Below are 21,295 nucleotides of genomic sequence, written 5' to 3' on the forward strand. Positions count from 1 at the left end.
CTGACATGTTGTTAGAGGCAGAGCTGGTACGGCAGGAAGTGTTAGAGCCTGCGCTGACACAAATTTGATCGTCGTCCACACGCAATGCATTCTTACAGTCAGCTGCAATAAATGTGAAATCGCTGGCTTTTTCCTAAAATGGCATTTCAGGCCAATGGGAACCTCAGGGCAGCCTGGCATTAAAGGAATATACTGTAAACGCTCTAAAAGCTTATTTCAGACAGGTAATGCATATTTTGTGGTAATTTGCAGAATGCAGTATTTATGGTAAATGCAGTTATCATTTGTTTGAATTAGTCCTACATATTGGGACTCCAGGAATCAGCTTGGTACTGATCTACAGTAGCTATCTGTGTGTTTTCCAATAAAAAAACATCTTTTTTAAAGAACAATATAATGAAGACAATGCTCAGGGTGATTTAAAAATGGTTGCACATAGCTTTTTATTTGTATTTATATTTTATTTAAATGGGCAGCAACTGACTGATACTGAACATACATAACTGATGTTTATTAAGTTCTTTACTCTATTTTTATTTTGTTCTTTATTTTGTCAGTGTTAATTTTCTATATTTGCTTGCTTGCAATGTAATACACTGTATGCATAATGTATAATAAAGTTAAATAGTCTTAGTTTGGGAAAGCAGTCTTCTGAGTACCTTTGTCATTTTGGTGCAAAATGTTAAGGAATGGTCTATTTTCATTCCTGCTCAATTGTTTTCAAACTTTTTTCCTCTAAAACGCCCGTATGAGTTGGGCTCTAGCAGGTTGACATTTCTATACCAACTCTTGAAAGCTGCGTGCAAAGTGAGAACACAGTAACCTGTAACCCTCCCATACTCTAATGACTATACAGGCTATATGTTTGCTGCTAATTAAAACGATTATCTTGCAGGTAGCAGAACGCCTAATGAAGGCACTGCTGGTTTTCACACTGTGGTTTCTAATCTGTAGTCTGGGAAAACACTCACTCCTCTGGGGAGGTTTTACTGAACAGCGTCTGATAGCATGTGTGCATTGTGCCCTGCCGACAAACACTGTGTCCTGTAAGCAATTTAGCAATGTGTGCACTGTCTGCAAGTGTTTTTTTTTCTTCTCTTAACCCACAGCTGAGAGAGGGAGGGGAGAGACGGGGTGAGGGAGACAGACTGGAGAAAGACAAAATGTGTTTTTGTGGGCGAAAAACAAGAACAAAGTGAGAAGAGCACTCAGTAGAAATATAAAACGTTTTATCCACTCTGCTTGCTCCACACTCATGGACTTGTAGCCACGTACACGGATGGATCAAATGGACAGAACAACAATGATGCACTAGCAGCCAACGTCCCTAGAAGTTGCTTTGTTTGTTTCCTGCTAAAGTGTCCCAAATGGAGGCCCCGTCTGCTGATAACACATCGACTCAGTGAGGAAACAAACAACAAATGGCATCCGGAGAGCAATTCTATATCAACAGGCAAACAAGCTGAAGGGAGGCTCTGCAGGAAGGTGGTTTAGGTGGCAGCCGTGACATTAACATTTAGATTGGGGAGTGGGGGGGGGGAGACGAGAGTCAACAGGTGTACGCAGAATTAAACCGAGTCTGACAAAAGAGCAGGAAATAAGCGGAAAGTAGTGGAAGAGGAATGATTAAAAAGGGGGATGGGAGAGGGGAAGATGACAGAAATCATTTCCTCCTCTCGAGTTAAAGTGTGGACGACAGCGAAGGCGAGGCTCGCAGCCAAACCTTCATTCACTGTTTGATTGGAAGAGCTTGTTTGCTCGCTGTGAAGCCGCGCTGCGATGAAATCAAAAACAAGCCGGAGCAGTCTGGGCTGCAGAAGTGCCCACGTCTGCCCATGCTGTCCTAGGACGGCACGATTTTTCCGTTTTGCCGAGAGAACAGTTTGGTGTGCTGGGAAAGCTTCCCACATTTCTGTGGTGCTCGCTTGTTTTCAGTGACAGCAATTCTGTCATTCTGATCCCACACACAGCACAGTAAACCTGCCGGGTGTTCATTCTCCTGTCAAACCTGAGAGCGGATCACATTTAAATCCTGCTTATTCAGAGAAATCAGGATTATTGTTCCAAATGTCTGTAAGAACGCCTCGGCTATTTTAAACTGCAATTATAAAACCTTCCAATAATTAGAACAACTAACCTTTCCTTCACTGATTCATTTACAAATTGTTTTCTCGATTATGTTTTTGGTCAACAGGATGTCAGCACAAAGTAAAAGTGCTGATCACAAGAACCCAGAGCCCACAGTGAGTCTTAAACCTAAAGATTTGTTTTCCTCAGTACCTTATATGAAAATTACCTCTTTATTGTCCTCAGTAGAGAAACACTGTTTCAGTTAATACTCTTCAGGGAAAGGAGTGAGCGCCGGCTGCTTCTTCAGAGTCGCAGTGCTGTAACGGACCCGTTTGCTGAGCGGTTTCATACAATCTGGACGACCATTTGTTAACATCTACAAGGCGATATGAAGAGCTCTGCTGTGTGAGTGTTAACTATACGCTGCTTTTTCCGAAGGTGCTTAACCCCCTGGAGTCACAGCTGCTGTATACAATAACAAGCATCCTATTATCATATTTTCATGGACAATTTTCAGCTCGTCAGACAGAGAAATAAAAAACTGTCTCACTGGTGACAGCTTGCGTTATTTCGAGCGTCTTTTATCAACACATTTTAATTTTTTTAAATCTTTTTTTGATTCTGAGCAGCTGTACTGTCTCTGAAATTGAGCAAAGATACATTTTTATAGCTAAGATTGGTTAGCTACATGTCGAATGATCAGTTCTTTTTTCAGTATTTAAAGCTACCAGAAATTGGCAGAATTAGAGCCGACTCAGGAGTTTTACAGACCAACGAGATCTCAAGCCTCAAGGACAGGACGGACCGTTTGTCAGAACCATAACTTCACATATATAGATACAGTACAGTGCTTAACACATTAATTAGACCATCTGTCATAAAAACAAGAAAATATAAATATCTTTCAAAAGCTTGTTTAAAACTAAAATGTTGTTATTTATTTGGTAAATAAAAAAATGAATTCACTTTTTATACCCAAATTTGAGCCAAAGTCAGAAATGAATCAACCTGAACATTCAACCACTAAAACTAATTTTTCTGCTCAGGAATGCAAGTAAATAACTATAATTTGACATATTGATCAATAAATAATAATGTGCTTCACTATTTTAACAGTTGTTTTAGTACATTAAAAATATCATTTTGGTTAAAGAGCTTCTACATAATGGTGTATTAAGCATTACAGAAACATAAAAAAAATGATTTTGGTAATTACTAATGCTGTTAATTTAGGATAGCTGTGGCAAAAACCGATGGTGTAATATCTTTGTTAAGCACTGTACATACACGTAAGGTTTGCGGATGTAAAGGCTGCAGTTTCTGTGAATTTATGGTATTTATAATTTATGGACCTCCTGGTCAGGCGTTATAAAAGACAGTTTAAACAGTAAATAAATGTACGTTACTGCCGGAAGAGAAGTAGTTACGAGGGTGATGTGAGCCACAGAAGTTGCGTAAAAAATGCAAGTTACGTAAAAAGTATTGGGGCACAAACCCTGTTCTCCTGGGTGAAAGTCCACCTCCCCTCCCTGAGTGTGTCAGCCGCCATTTAAACTCCGCTTCACCGTCAATCATTACTACTACGTCAACAAGATGGCAGCTTAGGACAGTCTAAAATGTAAATATGAGTTAGGGCTGCACGATTATGGCCAAAATGATAATCGCGATTATTTTGATGAATATTGTAATCACGAATATCAATCATGATTATTCATCATGTTAGGGAAAACATCTGTATTTTTATTGCACTACTTTTAAACAAATAGGAACAGTTTTTAGTGTCCGGTGCTTGTTGTAAACAAACAGAGATCACTAAGTGAACACCTCCTGCAGCAGCAGCACATACACATACTGCTGCAGAGCTAACTGTTAGCCTATTAGCAATTTGCAGACTGGACGCTAAGGGGTTAACATCCCCTCCGGCTCTGCAGCTGGGAAAGACTGCTGCAGGAGGACTGTGCCGTTTCGATTCGTTCTCACTCTTCTTAACGAGCCACCGGCCCCCGCGTCTCGTTAAGAAGAGTTAGAAGGAGTCTCCAATAACACCAGAAGAAGTCGTTGAATTTGTCGCCAGTTGCTTTTTTGAAAAATAGACGCTATGGGGGTCTGAAAAGTCGCTTAATATAGCAACAAAGTCGCTAAGGACAAAAACGGCCCTGCCCCCTGGTGGTTGGTGGACTACTGGTGTAGAAAGTGCTTGATTAGATATGCAGCAGAGCCGCATTTTAAAATGGAAATATCGCCGACGATCAGGTTAATTTAATCGTGGCGGCCAAAATCCTGATCACGATTAAAATTCGATTAATTGTGCAGCCCTACTATGAGTCGTATTTTGCTGTCTGTACAAACGCCCTACATCGTCAGTCTCTACAGACTATTAATTCATTAGCAAACTGTTAAATTCCAAGCTGCATTTCATTAAATGCCATCTATCTAAATTAGTGACTTTGACAGTGAAGCTACATCTAAATTATTCTTATTTAGTCGTGCCACTGTAGGCATTCCAGGCCTACATGTGTCTGAGGAATAGAAGTCTGCGTCTGACTGTCAGCTGACAGTGACAGCTAAATGGCTGAGAGGTTAAATTTTAATGCAGTAAGCATGTCGGTGGCGCACAGCTGTGCACTGGGCCCGTTTGGTACTGAAAGCAGCACCCAGAGACTCCTTTCATTGGAGAAGCTCGTGAGGCTCTGCCGCTGTCACACTGCAGCGTCTTCCTCTTTGTTCACGGCACTTCCAAAGAGCTTCAGATCTAAGCTTTAGGTGGCGTGAAGACTCTTCACAAGCACACGAGTCAATCTGAGAGAGCAGTGAAGTACAGACAACAACAGGCATCACACTCAACACACACATGGAGAAGAAGAGAAGGTTTGGTGCTATGTTTTCATGTAATTGCATCTATTCTGTAATTTCTTTGGGCTGTAATGGCTCATAGCAGGAGCATAACTTGACAGATAAAAGGCATGGCAGAGCTGCAGAGCACTAGATGCTATCATGTCATTCACCTCAGGTTAGCAGCAAAATTGGAGATGCAGTTAACCATCTCTGCATTCTGTTTCTCTGCACCCCACATGCTGTGGAGAAAAAGGGGGGAGGGAGGACAAAACAAGAGGCAGTTACAAGCCGCGCCCCCATCCACAGGTTAGCCTAGCACAGCCAGACTGCTCACACAATATCTTACGGCTAAAAACATGAGCGTGGTGGCTCTCGGGCAAGGTTAGCTTTGGAGATTTTTAACTAACGGCAGCTACAATCTACCTACATAAAATAATGTAAACATTTCATTGACAAGGACTTAATCTCTGAAGTAGCTTTATCACAAAAACAATAATAGAAGTGGGTCAGAATTATCATATTTATCCAACATAAAAACAGTTTTTAAAGCAACAAGAGTAATCTTAAGTAAAGGCCAAAACTGTATCTGTTTAATTAAAATTAATTAAACACAATAAAAACATTACACCAACAGAAAAGCTGAAGTAAAAGAACAGTGGTTGCACATTGAAGCTGACAGATGCTGCTAAATGACATCCAGCCTCATACGACCCACCTTTTCAGTTGTTTTTACTTCAAAGCTCACGTCCTTCTCCAGGAAATGTTTTCATTATTTCATCTGTTACTGGCTCTCAGTTCAGAGGAGCTGTGCACACTGACCTGCGGTGCCTCCAGTTTCCATTGTAACCAGAAGTTGAAGGTTTATTTACGAAGTTATGTTTTAAAGGAGCCGAACTAAAGAGGATGTTCATGACGCTGCACAGCCATGCAGGTGTTTTCAATCGCTTCTTTTCAAGCTTAAAAACAAGTTTTTATGGAGGACATTGGCAGATAACTTGAGGGAACATCTACATCCTACAACTGGTTTGTGTCGCACATAAAGTTTAAACAAAGTTAACCATTTAGATTTTTCAATTTATTAGAAATAACTACTATTTGTTTGATGTTTTCCATCAGGCTGGCTGCTGACGATGTTACCGCTCCATTTATTGCTACTTTTTTCTTGCATTTTCTTGTAATTTATGATCAGTCTGCAGCGTCTCCTCTGCTCTCTCCAGCTGTGCTCTTTACTGAGTAAAAAGCCAATATTTTATCACTGCATCTGTTCAACAAGCATAAACATGCTAAAGTGAAGAAAAGCTATATTTCTATCTGCACGTTTAGCAGCTCTCATCCTGAAACAGAAGCTGTCTGAATGTTTTGATGAGTTTTCTGCGTAGGACAAAATACACCAACTGATTATGATTATTATTATTGATTATTATTAGGAATATGATTTACTTTATTGACATTTAAGATTTGTTTCCAGTGAGATATTTTAGTTTATATCAGGGCTTTGCAGTTTTTTATTATGATTATTTCTATGATATATTATTTAGAATAATATATTCATATATATTTCATATATTTATTTTACTTTACTTTATTAAAGCAAATGTAAAGTAATGAAAAAATGAATAAAATTATAGATAGATATTTTTATCTGCATTATTCAATTGTTTAATGGTCCGGAATGTTAGATCACAGTGAATTCTATTTCAAAGAAATACTCATAATGTTGCTGAATATAAAATTAAGGCAACTTTCATTTTTTTTACAATAAAAAATGTAATTCATTGTAAAAGTTGCCACACTTGGTGTCATAATAAATTAAACTTAGAGTTATTCTAAAGATAAAGATATTTTTTTTTTTTATAAATACCAATATTAACTGTAAAGCATGCACATTTTTAAATAAATAGTTTACTGTCATTTTAGTAAACATTCATTCATGTAATTTACCTTTTTTTTTAAAACATTTTTTTAACTGCATTATTCTATTGCTTAATGGTCTTGAATGTTAAATTACAGTTAATTCTATGTAAAACAAACAAACAAAAGTTTCATATTAAGTAAAAATAGGCTATATATATTCTCTTCTAGAGAGATAAAAAGTTATCTATCTATCTATCTATCTATCTATCTATCTATCTATCTATCTATCTATCTATCTATCTATCTATCTATCTATCTATCTATCTATCTATCTATCTATCTATCTATCTTTTGTAAATACCAATATTAACTGTATATTATGCAACTTTTTACAGTATTTTTAAAAAATTTTTAGGGATAGAGTTCATTTAGAGGAAATACAAAAAAAGATAACCAGAAGCGCTCTTTAAGGGTGTCCAGATTGAGGTGTCACGTCCATGGCACCATTTACTAGAAGAGCCCTCTGGTTTTTGAGCCAGTCCAGCTTTTAGAGTTTCAAACCCTGTGTGTCTGTGTGCCGGATAACACAGCTAGCAGCCTAGCCTCGCTACCAGGAGCTAAATCAGAGTGGGACTCCAGTGGGAGTGGGAGCTGAGCGGGGTGGGGGGAGTATCTAGGTCACCACAAAGATGAATCAACCACAGCTGGGGTGATGCTACAGCTCCGTATGGGAGAGGTGTTTTATGTTACAGCTAGTGCCCTGAATCAGCTGATAAAAACTCTACCGGTCAGATGTATAACAGGAAAAAGGTCAAAGGTCAGGAAATCAATCTGATTTACGAGTTTGTTTTTGAATGAAGAAAAAAAGCTGCTTACACCAAGTTACTGAGCAGCTGCTGAGACTGTTGCTGCTGCTGCTGCTGCTGTTGTTGCTGGGAGACTGCTGGTTGCTGTTGCTGTTGCCAGGCAGCCATGTTGCCAGGCACCAGCCCCGGTGGTGTGAACGTCTGGAGCGCCGTGAGATCTGCACTCGTCAGCTGGTACTCTGAGATTAAGGGATGGAGGGAGAAGAGAAAAGGAGGTGGAGAGGAGGGGTGACGGGGGATTGTTTTACATCATACAACTTTCTGGTGCATCAATATTAATCAGAGCTAATCCATATTAATGGAGACCTTTGAAGTGGAATCATTCCAGAAGCTCTCACACAATGAACAAAGTGAATATTCATAGTGGTTTGTGGCTTCACACTGTGAGCTTTTCACATTGTTATACATGGCACTTAAGATATTTCATGACATAATGCAGACTATATCTTTTACACCACTTGATGTTTTGTCTTTTTTTACATTTTTTAAATATTTTTGTATTTTTGTTGGCCAACCCGAAAGTAGCATCTTCATGAGGTCTTTTCAGAATTCTCTGGGATTTTGGATCATTGCAGAAAATAAGCTTTGCAAACACACATTTCTGATGCTGACACGTTTTTTTTCAGGAGAATAATCTTTACAGATGAACACCACTTTTACAATGTTTGAAGTGTTAATGCGGCCGAAAGAAGTACAAAGCTAACGTTGTGCTATAGCTAACTACACCACGTCACTACTGTTAGCTTCAGACGAACTCTGACTAGCTAACCCGCCGTTTGACAAGCTGGTGCATCTGTAGCCCCATAAATGGTTTATTAACATAATTTACAATCTAAAAGAATTTGCAAGAGGTCTGAAAAACACGGCTAGAGGCTGTGAGGCGGACTAGAGAGAGTTGCTGTCCGGCGTGATGATGAACTCATTCCTGTGGCGCCCTACAATGTCAGTACTGATCCCATTAGGATGCACCACAGGAGTCAATAGACCGGCCACTGGACTTATTTCAACTGTCAGCATCCATGGCCACATAATTCATAACTTTATAAGAATATCTGTATATTTATTTGTGGATTTTCTATAGAAAACGTGGAATAATTACATTTGTCACACTGTTGTTACATGTATGCATATCTACGAATTGTGTCTTTTAATGTCCTACTTTATTTCTATTGTACATATCTTTATTTACATAAGACTTGCATTTGTATTTTATACTGTACTAATAAGTTTTTATCTTTATTTTATTTACAGAATTACTTTCTCTTCTATTCTTATAGAGCATAAACTGTAACAAAGCAATTCATTTAAAAGTATTTCTGATTCTGATTCTGATGTAAACAGACAGAGTCCCATCAGGGGGGCAGTGCTGCCTTCGCTGTCTTACCAGTATTGTAGGCCGTCTGCATGCCGGAGAATGGCGCTAGGAGACTGGGTGTTGCGACGGAGACCACTGGTGTGGTGAGCGACTGCGCCACCTGGGAGCCAACTAGCCGCTGAGCATTCTGGGAAGATAAAGAGGTGGATGGAGAAAGTTTGAACACTGAGAAGTGTGAGAGGTGTTTCCTGCTGCAGTGGGGGTCTTCAGGAGGCCTAAAGGGGTTCTAAGGAGGTCTCCAGCTAAATGAAGGTAAGATTTTAATAGCTTGAATAAAAAAATAAAAATGTAAGGATGTATCTAATTAATTCTAAGTACAAGAAACTGTATCTCCTCTGTGTACAGTGCAGGAATTCATGCTTTTTGCTGCATTTTTTCCAATAAGATAACAAGATAAGCAGCTTTTGCTGTCAAAATGTTTCAGGATGAAAAGATCCAGGAGGTTTTACAGGAGGTATTGGTGGCGATGTAGCAGATTTATTCAATGCAACTCATGTGTTAAAAGTAGAACATATAGATAAATAAACAAACATTTGCACTGTTTTTTAACCAAGCTGTTGGTGCACCGTTTATTACTTTTACTCAATTGTGCCCAAAGACTATATTTAGTATGATGAAAAATGCCACAACATTTGTTCTGATGAGTGAAAGTGTTAAAGTCTGGTAGAGACATACTTGTAACAAGTATCTAAAAGTAAAAAATCACACTGTTATCAATCTTGGGAAATAGTAGCATTGAGTTAATTAAATGAATTCCTCAGAAAAAATAGTTTTCGCACTTCCTGTGTGTGCATCTTTGATATTTAACTTGTAACCAGTTCATAAAATACTTCATTGTGCTCCTTGTAGTTAATGAAATACAGACATTTTCTTATCATATTATATTCAGTGCTTGGGGACATGGGATGACTGATTTTTTTCCTAAAATATAACGCAGTGCAGAATCAGTCCCGTGTGCCCAAAGACCATAGTAACGATTTGACTGATTTTGTCTTCAGCTTTGTGCTGAGACAAACCCAGAGAACACTCACACCAAAGTACATAATAAATCAGTAGTGGGCACAAATTGGTTAATAGTTTGGTTCATTTATATCTATATGTTTAGACCTGATGTTGCCTTGAATATAAAAGGGTTATCCAAGCCACATCCTAACAGTGAGCTTATTAATTAGGCTGGTAAATACTCAAATAAAAGATGCTGAAAACATCCTTGTAAGATTATAACCAAACTCTGTTTCTTGGATCTGTGGATCCAGTGTTTCGTGAGAAAAGCTGGTCTGGTTTCACAAACTTTTTCTCCTTATATGGGCTGAGTGTGGGAGTTCACGGCACATGACTTCATCCATTTTCAACAGCAAAAAATGATAATAGTTAGCATGTGCTTTCACTGTACAGCAGAGTGGATGCAGGGACCTTGTAATGGGACTGAGACCAATTTAACGACACTATAACTACTGAAATATTTCACTATAAACACAGCTTGTTCTACTTCTAGTTGAACTAAAAAACAAACAAATACATTATCCTGTGATTTAATTCTACCCTCAGCTTTATGAAGCTGAAGTGCAGCAACTGTAATTAACTTTGAGCCCTTGGTTGTCCTGCCACATTTGAAGTTTTATTGGCAGACTAAATAAAGAATATTATTCCCAAACAAATCCAGCAGAGCAGTGATAACTAAAGACTGACATAATGAACTGTTACATCACTTCTCTGTGCCTGTGCCGTCCAGTGGAACATGTTTAATGCATCGTGCCACAGTTTGAAGCGTCTCTGCTCCCTGTGAGAAAAATCCGAGCACCTCAGTTCTCTCTGAGGCGTTTAACTTTTCGATGACACTTTAACATCTGCGTGCAAGATGAGAAGTGTCTCGCATCTCAAGGCGGCGTTGGCACAGCAACGCTGTCGCCAGGGCCGGGCGCTTGTGTGTTATGTAGCGTCACGGTGGAAGGTGTTATGAGAGGCATCGCGGTGCTGGAGAATCATGCTGACAGGAACGCATGCATCGACGGGGCTGACAGAGGAGAGATGAGTGAGGATGAGTGTGTTTGTGCTCAAAAAGAACGTGTGTGACTGTGGTATGCGAGGAATGAATACACAATGTGAGGTGTGTGTTTGCTTTTAGGGCGCACACAAGTGTATTTGTGCAGAGAAATATGCATGAACACATGTCAGCATGCATGTGTGTGGGAGTGGGAGTGGTGGGGTCAGCGTGTCGGCCTCCAACATGTCCGTCTGTGTTCCAGGTTGGAGACTTTGTGATCTTTCTTCACTCTGATCCTCAGAGCATCGACACTCAGATGAAACCAAACATGCACATGCTGAGCAGCTTTGACACACAGCAGAGAGTCAGCTGGTCGCTCTGGTTCCCTCAATATCCATCTATACACTGTTTGTGCTGCACAAATGTCACTTTAAGCTCTACTGTACTGGAAAATTTAGCACAATGTAAACTCACTTTTTGGTCTTGTTGCTCTGCCATTCTAACATTTTAAATTCTTTTATGTTTTATGTCACAAAATGTAACTTTTTCATGTGTAGTTTGCTTCTAAAGCAATGTATATATCATTCAGATACTGGATGTTGCAGCTGAAACGTTCTGCAGCTGAAACGTTGCTCTAAAAAGGTTGCAAGAGTGATATTTCATTAAAGGAAACACAATTTATCTGCCTACACTATAAAGTAAACAGCACTGGAATTTATGGAAAAAACTACAGCACTAAAAGCTCAGTTTTCTGAGTAATTAAGACGGTCAAAGTCAAGTCTTCAAAAAAGTTCAACACTTTAAAAAATATGCTCATTTGCTTTCTTGCCAGCTAGATGAGAAGATCAATACCAATCACGTGTCTGAACACTAAGTATGAAGGCCCAGCCAAGAAATAGTTTGGCATATAGTCCCCTGAAAAAAGGCAAATTGTTGTTTTTACACTTTTACACAATGTGTTAATTAGTCTTTTCTTCAGACGGAGCCGTGTTCGCTGTCCTCCCTTGTTTCCAGTCTTTATGCTAAGTTGAAGAGCTCTTCATGGTAAAGTTTTTGTTTTTTTTATGCCAAACTTTAGCATAAAGTCATTTTATCTCACTCTTTGCACAAAAGCATTTAAGCTTATTTCACAAAGTTGTTCCTTTTAGTCTTTTAAGTCAAATTAAAGATGCATCTCATTAAAGGGATGCTTAAAATAATGCAACATTTTCTTTTTAATGAACTGTGTTTGTAGTGTATGTCTGCACAACTAACACCGTTTCAATGAAGAGGAATTGAATATTCAAGGCCAATATTCAAGTGTTTTTACTCTGCATTGTTCTGGGATTTTGCCACATAGTAACTTGAAACTCCTTTTGAAGTTCAAGTCAAGTTTGGGTGTCAAGTGTCAAGCGAGTCAAATCTCTCAGCGGGTTAAGTCCGAGTCAAGTCTCAGGTCCTCGTGTTCGTGACTTTAATCAGGCCTACAGCTGCGATGGGACTCTGAGTTTGTCTTGAACCCTGAAAGCTAAAGTCCAAATCCTCCAGAAACCAGAGCAGCCAGCTGATTGGTCCGCTGTGTGTCCACTGCTGCGATGCTCCGAGTTCACCGGGTGCTCTGACGCTCTAACCACTTTTCTTCTACTTCCGTCACAGCACCGGTGCCACTGAGTGAAACCCTGATGGGATGCCGGCAGTGTCACGCTCATGCTGAGTGAGATCACACAGGGTTGGACACCACATCCATGAGGCTAAAAGTCTGGAAGTCTATTCACCTCACTCACCAACTCCAGCTCTTCCTCTGTCTGCACGGCGGGTGGAGGAGGAGGAGGAGGGGTAAAAAACACAGGACGGTTACGTTTCTGCAGCAACTAACTACAGTAAAATATACATATATTAAAAAGGACGTTCATCTGAAGTCAAAAAGTGTGGTAAACAGTTCACAGCTCCTAGTTTTCAAGCAGTGTTGCACATTCGACTCCAAACTTTAACTCCTTGACTGATGGCTGACTGAAGGAGAACGATTGGATCCAGATGTTCAATTGCACAACAGAAAGGAGGAATATTCACATTTCTTTCAACATAGAAACACATTTGAAATGTCCCCAAGAAGTTTGTGCAGGATGTGTCTATAGATATGTGACTTGAGAGCTAACTTTGCTTCCTTTTGTGTAAAAAAATCTAAATTAATTGATGCTGCAGAAAGGTGACATTTGGTTTGATTTTATTCTTTGAAGCATAATTTCTCTTAATGATCTATAGGTAGAATAAGTCAAGCCTAAATCAGGAAAACTGATGTGAAGTTTCTGGCAACAACAGCAATAATGTGAAAATACTTTAGCTTTTATTTATTGCAAGAACATTTTTGTATTCTTGTCGTACAACCTGGATACCAAAAAAGTTGTGTTAAACCTAAATAAAAACAGAATGCATCATATTCAGATTCATGTTTCCCAGTTTGAGCATTAAATATCTTGTCTTTGTACTGATATCTAACACGGATATGCAAATCACTGTATTCTGTTTTTATTACATTTTTCACAGCAACCCAACTTTTCTGGGAGGTGTAAACCTCTTATGAGTCTTCTATGTTGAATTCACTTTTGAGAGATTTCATCAGTTGCATAAACAACGCCCCTAAACTTCCACAGAAGAAACCTGTTGAGGGCCTGGTTTGTGGGAAAGTTAAACTAATAACATAGGCTGAGCTTGAAGTCAAGCAGTCAAAAAGTAAAAGGAAATGTCACTAAAGCCATCGCTGATGTGTCAACACAAAGCCGTACTGTGACAGAAATAACTGTGGAATGGTTTGGCATGACGTTAGATACCAATAAAAGGATTTGCTAAAGCGATCACAGGAATAAATTCCATGATGTTACACTGTTGGGTGCAACAGGACAGCGACCTGCATTAAGACCCAGAGGCAGCTGATAGAGGCAGGAAAACTAACAAAAGTTTTTATGCCAAAATATTGTTGGTTTTGGTGAAATATTCCCTGCAGAGAGAAACAGATTTTCTGTACAGGAATTAAAAAAAGTTTTATACACTTGAACTGGTTGTTGCCTTTGTGAAAACAGGATCTGATGAGATAAATGGAATATGGAAATACGTTTGCCAAATAAATTCTAGTGTAGCAAACATTAAACTCACAAGAATTACCAGCCTCCTGGATTTAACAATTATTTGACAGTGTAAAACATGTCCAATACTGGCTGACATAAAAGAACAATTAAAACTTGCACAATTGACCTAAATTCCTTGTTTCTGGTCCACAACCTCAACATCTTCTCTATATTACTGATGTATGAAAGCCGTGTGTAAAGTCTAGACTGGTGCACAGACCTCTAACAAAACTAAGCCGTAGCCCGTTTATTTACTGCATACTACTTATAAAAAACGACCCTTAATTAACATGTATTTCCTAAACAAAAGAAAGATTGTAGACAACACAACAACATGTAACCACGATTGTCTCGAGTGGAGCACAACGTTGATCCGTAAATATGCTTTAATCTGTCAGCTGGTTCATTATACGCCATACTTTATAGAGCCTGACTGATATATCGACTGACTGATATTATCGGACGATATTTGCCTATTAAAGGCATATCAGTATGTGTATATGCTTTCTGATATGTGCCGTTATATAAACTTTTTTTACACAATATATAATGCAGAAAATGTTCCTTTGCGTGATTAAGAATTGGGTTTCTTTTTTATAATAGCCTGAAACTGAACAGTATTGATGTTTATTAAGCAATTTATTTTATTCCTATTTATTCATTATTTTCTCAGTTATCATTTACAGAATTGGCTAACAATGTAATATATTGTTTTGTTTCATGTATAAAAATTTTAAATATTATTAGTTTGAGAGAGTAGCTCTCTGGGTGCATTTGCGGAGTGGTGAAAAATCAGTGCACAATCCACAAAAAAAGGTCTATTTTCATTCCAGCTCAAAAAATAATATAAAATATATCAGCTGCCATATCAAGAATTTTCCCCCTCTTAAATCAGTATCGGCATCGGCTTCAGAAATCCCATATCGTTATGGCTCTAACTATATATATATATATATATATATATATAAAAAGTCAGACACTACCTAACCTAACCTGACTAACTTTGAGTACATTTAACTACATTTTGGTCTCCAGAGTTTGGACCCATGATTTGTCCATGTGTGGATGCAGTAGTCGTGTTTTCCTCACCAGCTGTATGAGGCTCTTGCCGCTCTGAGAGGTGATGACCCTCAGGTCCGGCTTGCGGCTGTTGACCATCTGAGGGCTTGGCGGAGGCGGAGACTTAGCCGGGACTACTTTCCCCAGGCTGTTCCCGTTGGACACGGACAGGAGGCCCGGGGAGGCCCTGGCACTGATGTAGCCGTTAGCTGGAGAGACACAGAAACACAACGAGAGAGAGATTTAATAAAGAGGGAGGGATGTTTTGATGTTTTTAGTGTCTGGATCTACCTGTGAACTCTTCTGTGTGTGTGTGTGTGTGTGTGTGTGTGTGTGTGTTGACGACTGCCTGTGTGTGTTCTCATTAGAGAGTTGGATGGCTCTGTCGCACCACATGCTCCTCATCCTTTCTGCAGCTCAGACTTTTTATTTTTTTGGTGGCACTCTGATTTTTTTTTTCACAGCTCCTCCACATCAAAACAGTGTCACGCTCTCTCCAGAACTATTTTATCCCCACTCTCCTCTTTTGTTTCAGTCGCCTCGGCACTCGCTGAAAAACACACAAACGTCCCTGAACTCTTTCCGTCCAACGCCGCAGAAAACACCCCCGTTCTTTAGTCAGTGTTGTCATATTGAGCCAAGAAAGGTTTGTTTTCTTAAAGCTGGTGATATTACTTCAACATGCTTCCAACATATTAAAATTATTAATTTTTTTTTTTTATTATTAATTAAGTATTTGGACTACAACTGTGAAGTGCATTGTGTGTCTGCATAATTGCATGTTATTATAAGCTGTGAAGACTGGCTTCTGTTAAACATTTTCCTGGAAAAAACTTAAATGGCTTTTTGATAAATCACCTGCATTAAACCTGAGTGAGTACAGCCTTTTCCTTCTCATGTTATGTTTTTGGCCTTCTTACTCCTTAATTACTGTGTTTACAAATCATATTTCTACTCCATACCAATCATTTATTTTATTTGTTTCAAGACTTTCGGAGAAATTAGTGTCAGTGTCTTGATACAAAACAGAACAGGGCTGAAAAAAATCACACTTTCTTCTTTAAAATCTCTTTTTTAATCAGAGCAAGCTGGAAATATCTCACTCCAATAGTAGTTTTTTTTTGTAACTTGTGACAAGTAAATTAGTCTTGTGGTGAATGGTGAAAAAAGGGGCTCAGTTATTCCCTAAAACTGCTACTCACTGTACTTTTTACCAAACAAACAGGAGGAAATTGTGCATTTGTTGGGGACTATTTTTAGTGCCGGATTAATCCACATTTGGTGTGTGTGGGACTGAGTCAAAATAAACTACAGGGTGTGTGTTCATGGTGGCAAATTAATGTGTTTTTAAAAGTTTTTACACAAAAATGAAGCTCTGTGGTCACAGAGAAAGAATATATATCAGACAATACAAGTCGGTTTTTACTAAAAAATGATAACCAGCCTTGTCCTTTAATAATATAACAACTTTTTTGGCTGTATAGTATTTTCTTTCCGTCTCTTTCTCTGTTTTTTCTCACGGGTGCATTCCAGCAACAGAACAGGCAACATTACAAAACAAGACATCGGTTAAAGCTCCTGTCAAACTAAACAATTGCTCACATTCCAGACTCACTGCAACAGTTACTCTGTGGGAAACAACAACACCTGAGAAATGGCTCTGTGTGTGTGTGTGTGTGTGTGTGTGTGTGTGTGTTTGTGTGTGTGTATACTTTAACAACAACTGCTTTTAAGTAATATTACGCAACATAACCATTTTTTACTGCTAGAGTTTTCAATCCTACTACTCTGTTTCTTTGTCTTATACTTTAGGATTCTAAGTTTTAATGTTTCCAGGATGTTTTATTTTGTATTCTTTTTTAAATAAACTATTTTAAAAATCCAAAAAGTTGGGGTTGTTATGGGGGGTCGTCTGAGTGTCATGACAGCAAGACTCCAGCAGACAGCAGCCTGCTCGTGCTGCTGAGGTCAAAACAAGAGCTCGTCCAAACAGTCAAAGTGTGTATGAAGAGGGGGGACAGCAGGGACTTTCCCAGTCCCTGACACACACACACACACACACACACACACACACACACACACACGCACCCGCACACACACGAGTCAGGGTGTGTGTGATAGCAGATAGCAATTCTCCATGACGCCGCCTCCAGACGACAGTGGCATGTGACTCTGCTTCATCTCAGCAACACACACTCCAGGGACACACACACACACACACACACACACACACAAGAACTAAATCTGACAACAACAAATGAACACTACACTGCCTCTCAACAGCTCAATGGGAGGGAGGGAGGGAGGAGGCGGCAAGGAGAGAAAACAGTGAAAAGGGGGGTGATGGAGGAGAGGAGGGGGAGAAGTTTGAAGGTGAAGCCAAGGAGAGAAAAAGGCAGAAGATATGAATTAAGAAAGAAAAGAGAATAAAGACGAGATGTGTTGCTGTTAACTGTATATTCCCCAACACAGTCAATTATTAAGTTATCAATTGAAATCAGAGTACTTTGTAAAAAAAACAACAAACTCAAATGGCGATGGAAGAAGAAAGAAAGAAGGAGCTTGAGAACAAGAGAGGGAAAGAGAAAGGAGAGAAGGATATAGAGTATGTAAGTAAAACATGAGGTGTAGGAAGAAAGAAAGGAAGAAGAGAACAAGAGAGGATGGAAAGATGATTTAGGTAATACTGCAGAGACAGGAAAGGAGAGAAAGAGGAGAGTAAGGAAAAAGGTGAATGAGAGGGTTTAGAGAAAGAGAAGAAGACAAAGAAGGGAAGGTAGACGAGTGAGACAGGTTGGTAGTATGGAGGGAAGGAATTTGGATCTGTAAAAGAACAGTAGAGAAGATGAGGGGAGAGGCAAAGATGGAAGAAAGGAGTAAGGGAAAGACACTGGTAAGGAGAGAAAGGTAAAGAAGTAAAGAGGTGGCGGGTAGAATAAAGGAGGGAGGGAATGACTTAGGTAGCAAGGAAGTATAGGGAACAAGACAAAAGGTAGGAAAAGGGAAAGAGAGAAAGGAAGAAGGGAATGAAGGAAGCGCACAGGTGAGGAAATAGAAGGGAAGGATGTAAGGAAGAAGGGAGGTTGATGAAATATATAAATCAAATAGAAGAGAATGTGAAATAAAGGAAATTGATGTGGAAGGAGGGAAAGACAGAGGGAAATAGACAAGTAGGAAGTACTAGTAAAAGTTCGAGAGGAGAAGCAGGGAAGAAATGATGCAGAGCAAGGACAGAGGAGAGGAGAGGGAGGTAAGAGAATAAGGAGGAAGGGAGAGAATGACACAAGAGAGAAGAAGAAAGTGAAGAGAAGAGAAGGAGTGAAGGAAAAAGGAGAGGGATGTATTTCCCAGCAGACATCTGTGTGATGAGATCACCTGTTGACGCACAGTGGACCGTCCCTGCATCAGGTGTTTCTGGGAAATCCAGCAACCCTGTGTGTGTGTGTGTGTGTGTGTGTGTGCGTCACTGGCTGATGGGAATCTGTTCCTGGTTGTGTTGTGTTCATGTTTCTGGGTAAACAAAGAGGGTGACGGCTTTGTGGTGACCCCGAGTTATAAGAGTCATACACACACACACAGAGAAACTTTCTCTCTCTGTGAGTGTGTGACTCTATGCATGTCTCAAGCCAACACTGAGTTGGCTTGAGACCCCCCCCCACACACACACACAGCCTGGAGTCCTGGCATCTCTGTGAGTGTGTGTTCACACTGTATTGTACTGGTCATGGTTTTGCTGGAATTCACTCATGCACATCTCTCATGCATTTTTGTGTGTTTCCATATTCGCTGAAGTCATTTTCACTAGACCCCAGATGCATTCTTGTTTGAAAGTTTTAGAGGTGCAACGATAAATTGTGGAAAAATACATTGTGACAAAAATGTGACAGTAAGCATCATCTAAAAGCCTTAAAAGTCTTAAAGTGAACGTTTCCCCAGTGAGATGTAGAGATGCAGATGCTTTTGGTTTTATCTGCTCCAGAGTAGGCTTATGAAATTTAGATTTGAAAAGCAAGAATTTATCTGTCGAATAACCATGTCACGTTTTGACTGGACAATCCACAGACCTCACTGTTAACAATTTCTTTAAGAAATTTTTCCTGCAAAATAAATAATGTGTAGAGGAACAATTTAACAGCAAGGTGTGTGGAATATCGAGCTGAACTGGGATGCTGTTTATGTGCAGAGCTGTTGAATTTAAAAATATGATTCTTCACACTTCCATCTCATCAATCTGTGTACAAATAACACAACTTTACACTTTCATACACACAGGAGCGTTTCTAAAAATAGCGACCCTACTAGTTGCAGGATATAGGCTGCAGTTTTCTGCTACAAAACTACTACTTCTCTAACGTTAGGGCCAAAAGTTCCTAGTTAGGCGTTCTAAAAGACAGTTTCAACAGTACAAAAATCATGTAAATGCTGGAGATGAAGTTTTTACAAGAACGACGCGACTACTTAAAGTGACATAGCTCAGTAATAAATGTGATGCAGGAACTTAAGTGGTGTTTGAATCGAATGGTTTACTTTTGTTTTCACATCACCAGCGCCGTTCTCCTGGGTAAAAGTCCTGGGTTTGTTTGACCCATCCTCCTCCCTTAAGTGCAACTTTTGTGCTTCATACTCATTCATAGTAACTACGGCCACGAGAAGGCACCAGTAACTCAGAGTGTTAATATTTGGACAGATTGCCGCATCATAGGCACGCAAAAATGTATTTCATCGTATGCATTTGAAGGTCTCAAGTTGTGTTATTTGTACGCAGATTCAAGAGAATGGACTGAAATCACAAACAACCATGCTATCTTGATGACTGTTCTATGTAACAGAACTACTTAGTTAGGTTTGGTGACCGGAATTACTTGTTTATATTTAGGCAACAAAACGACTTGGTTAAGTGTAGAAAAATATGGTAAAGAAGTACTTCCACGCGTCTGGATGATATACTTAACTATCTGGATGATATACCTAACTTACTGTCATATCTGCTTCAGTTTTTAAATGACTGTAGTATTTGTATTTTACACTTAAACCTTTGGGAATAAGTGTTGAACTGAACTAAAAGTAAGTCCATGAAAACTTTTATTCCTGAAGAGAAATAAAGTCAGTTTTTTTTTTTTCATTGTAACTTTTTTTAAAACACTGTAAGCTTATTGAGCTGTGGTTCCTATATTTCCTATCTTGTCAAAGCGTGAGATGGCTCTATAAAAACACTCTGTGTGTGTGTGTGTGTTTACAGTGAGTCTGTTTGTATGAATACACTCCTATTCTGAGAGTGTGAGTGAGTCACAGAGACACGCTGATGTGTCTGTGACTTTATTTATGTATGCTGACTCTTTTTATATGTACTTTTTTGTACCCTTTACATGTGCTCCTCTCTATATGAGTGTGTGTGTGTGTGTGTGTGTGTGTGTGTGTGTGTGTGTGTGATGTCTCCTATTACGCGGGCCGGGCGTGGGAATGTGTGGAATGCTGAGTGACGTCAATGGTGACATTCCCGGAGCCCCGAGTCCCTGGACAACAGCTGAGAACGACAGATCCAAGAGAGGGGAGGAGGACGGGGAGAAAAGAGAGGGGGAGAGAGGAGGAGAGTGAGGAAGAGATGAAGGGAGTGCGGCAGAGAAAAGGAGAAGAAATGGCTGAGAAACAAGGGAAGTGGAATAGATGAGGTGCAGAGGAAAAGGAGAAGATGGTAAAGATGGAAGAAAGACAGAGGAGGATGAAAGGAGGCAGAAGAAAAAGGTGTACGAGAAAATTTCGAGTAAGAGGAGAAATAAAGTCAGAGAGGAAAAAGAGACAAGGGTGATGCACACAGTGGGGAGAGGAGAAGAAAAAGAAAGGAGAGGGTAGGAAAGGTAAGGAGAGAAGAAAGAGGAAAAGGAGAAAGAAAGAGGAGAGATGAGAGATAAAGGAGGAGGAGGAGGAGGAGGCAGCCGGGTGGATCAGGTCACCTGAGCTGCGTTTTGGGATGAAGAGGTTTAATGTTTCATGAGTCGTGACTTTGTCACAGCGAGCTGCAGGATCCGGAACGAATATTCAGATAACTGAGTCACCTCCAACATAAAAAAACATAAAAAAAGCTCGAAAAATGCTCAAAAAAACAACTCAACAGTCAGTCTGGAGAAGACAAAGCAGAAATTCTTCAAATGTA

At 39.5% G+C, this 21,295-nt stretch overlaps 1 protein-coding gene across 3 annotated transcripts in view; it reads right to left on the bottom strand.

The window, feature by feature from the left end:
• The window catches only part of mef2d (myocyte enhancer factor 2d), a 112,615-nt gene that overhangs the window by 7,958 nt on the left and 83,362 nt on the right, over nt 1–21,295 (bottom strand). The window contains exons 7-11 of one of the 3 annotated variants that reach the window (XM_059340233.1): nt 15,175–15,353; nt 12,748–12,768; nt 9,010–9,127; nt 7,636–7,804; nt 5,076–5,144 (exon numbers count right to left, since the gene is read on the bottom strand). In XM_059340233.1, coding sequence (XP_059196216.1) covers nt 5,076–5,144; nt 7,636–7,804; nt 9,010–9,127; nt 12,748–12,768; nt 15,175–15,353 — 556 coding nt within the window. Of the gene's footprint in view, nt 1–5,075; nt 5,145–7,635; nt 7,805–9,009; nt 9,128–12,738; nt 12,769–15,174; nt 15,354–21,295 lie in introns of all 3 variants that reach the window. The other 2 variants (XM_059340234.1, XM_059340235.1) reach the window with 2 other exon arrangements.

Source organism: Centropristis striata, chromosome 8 (genome assembly GCF_030273125.1).
Source record: "Centropristis striata isolate RG_2023a ecotype Rhode Island chromosome 8, C.striata_1.0, whole genome shotgun sequence".
Lineage (NCBI taxonomy): Eukaryota > Metazoa > Chordata > Actinopteri > Perciformes > Serranidae > Centropristis > Centropristis striata.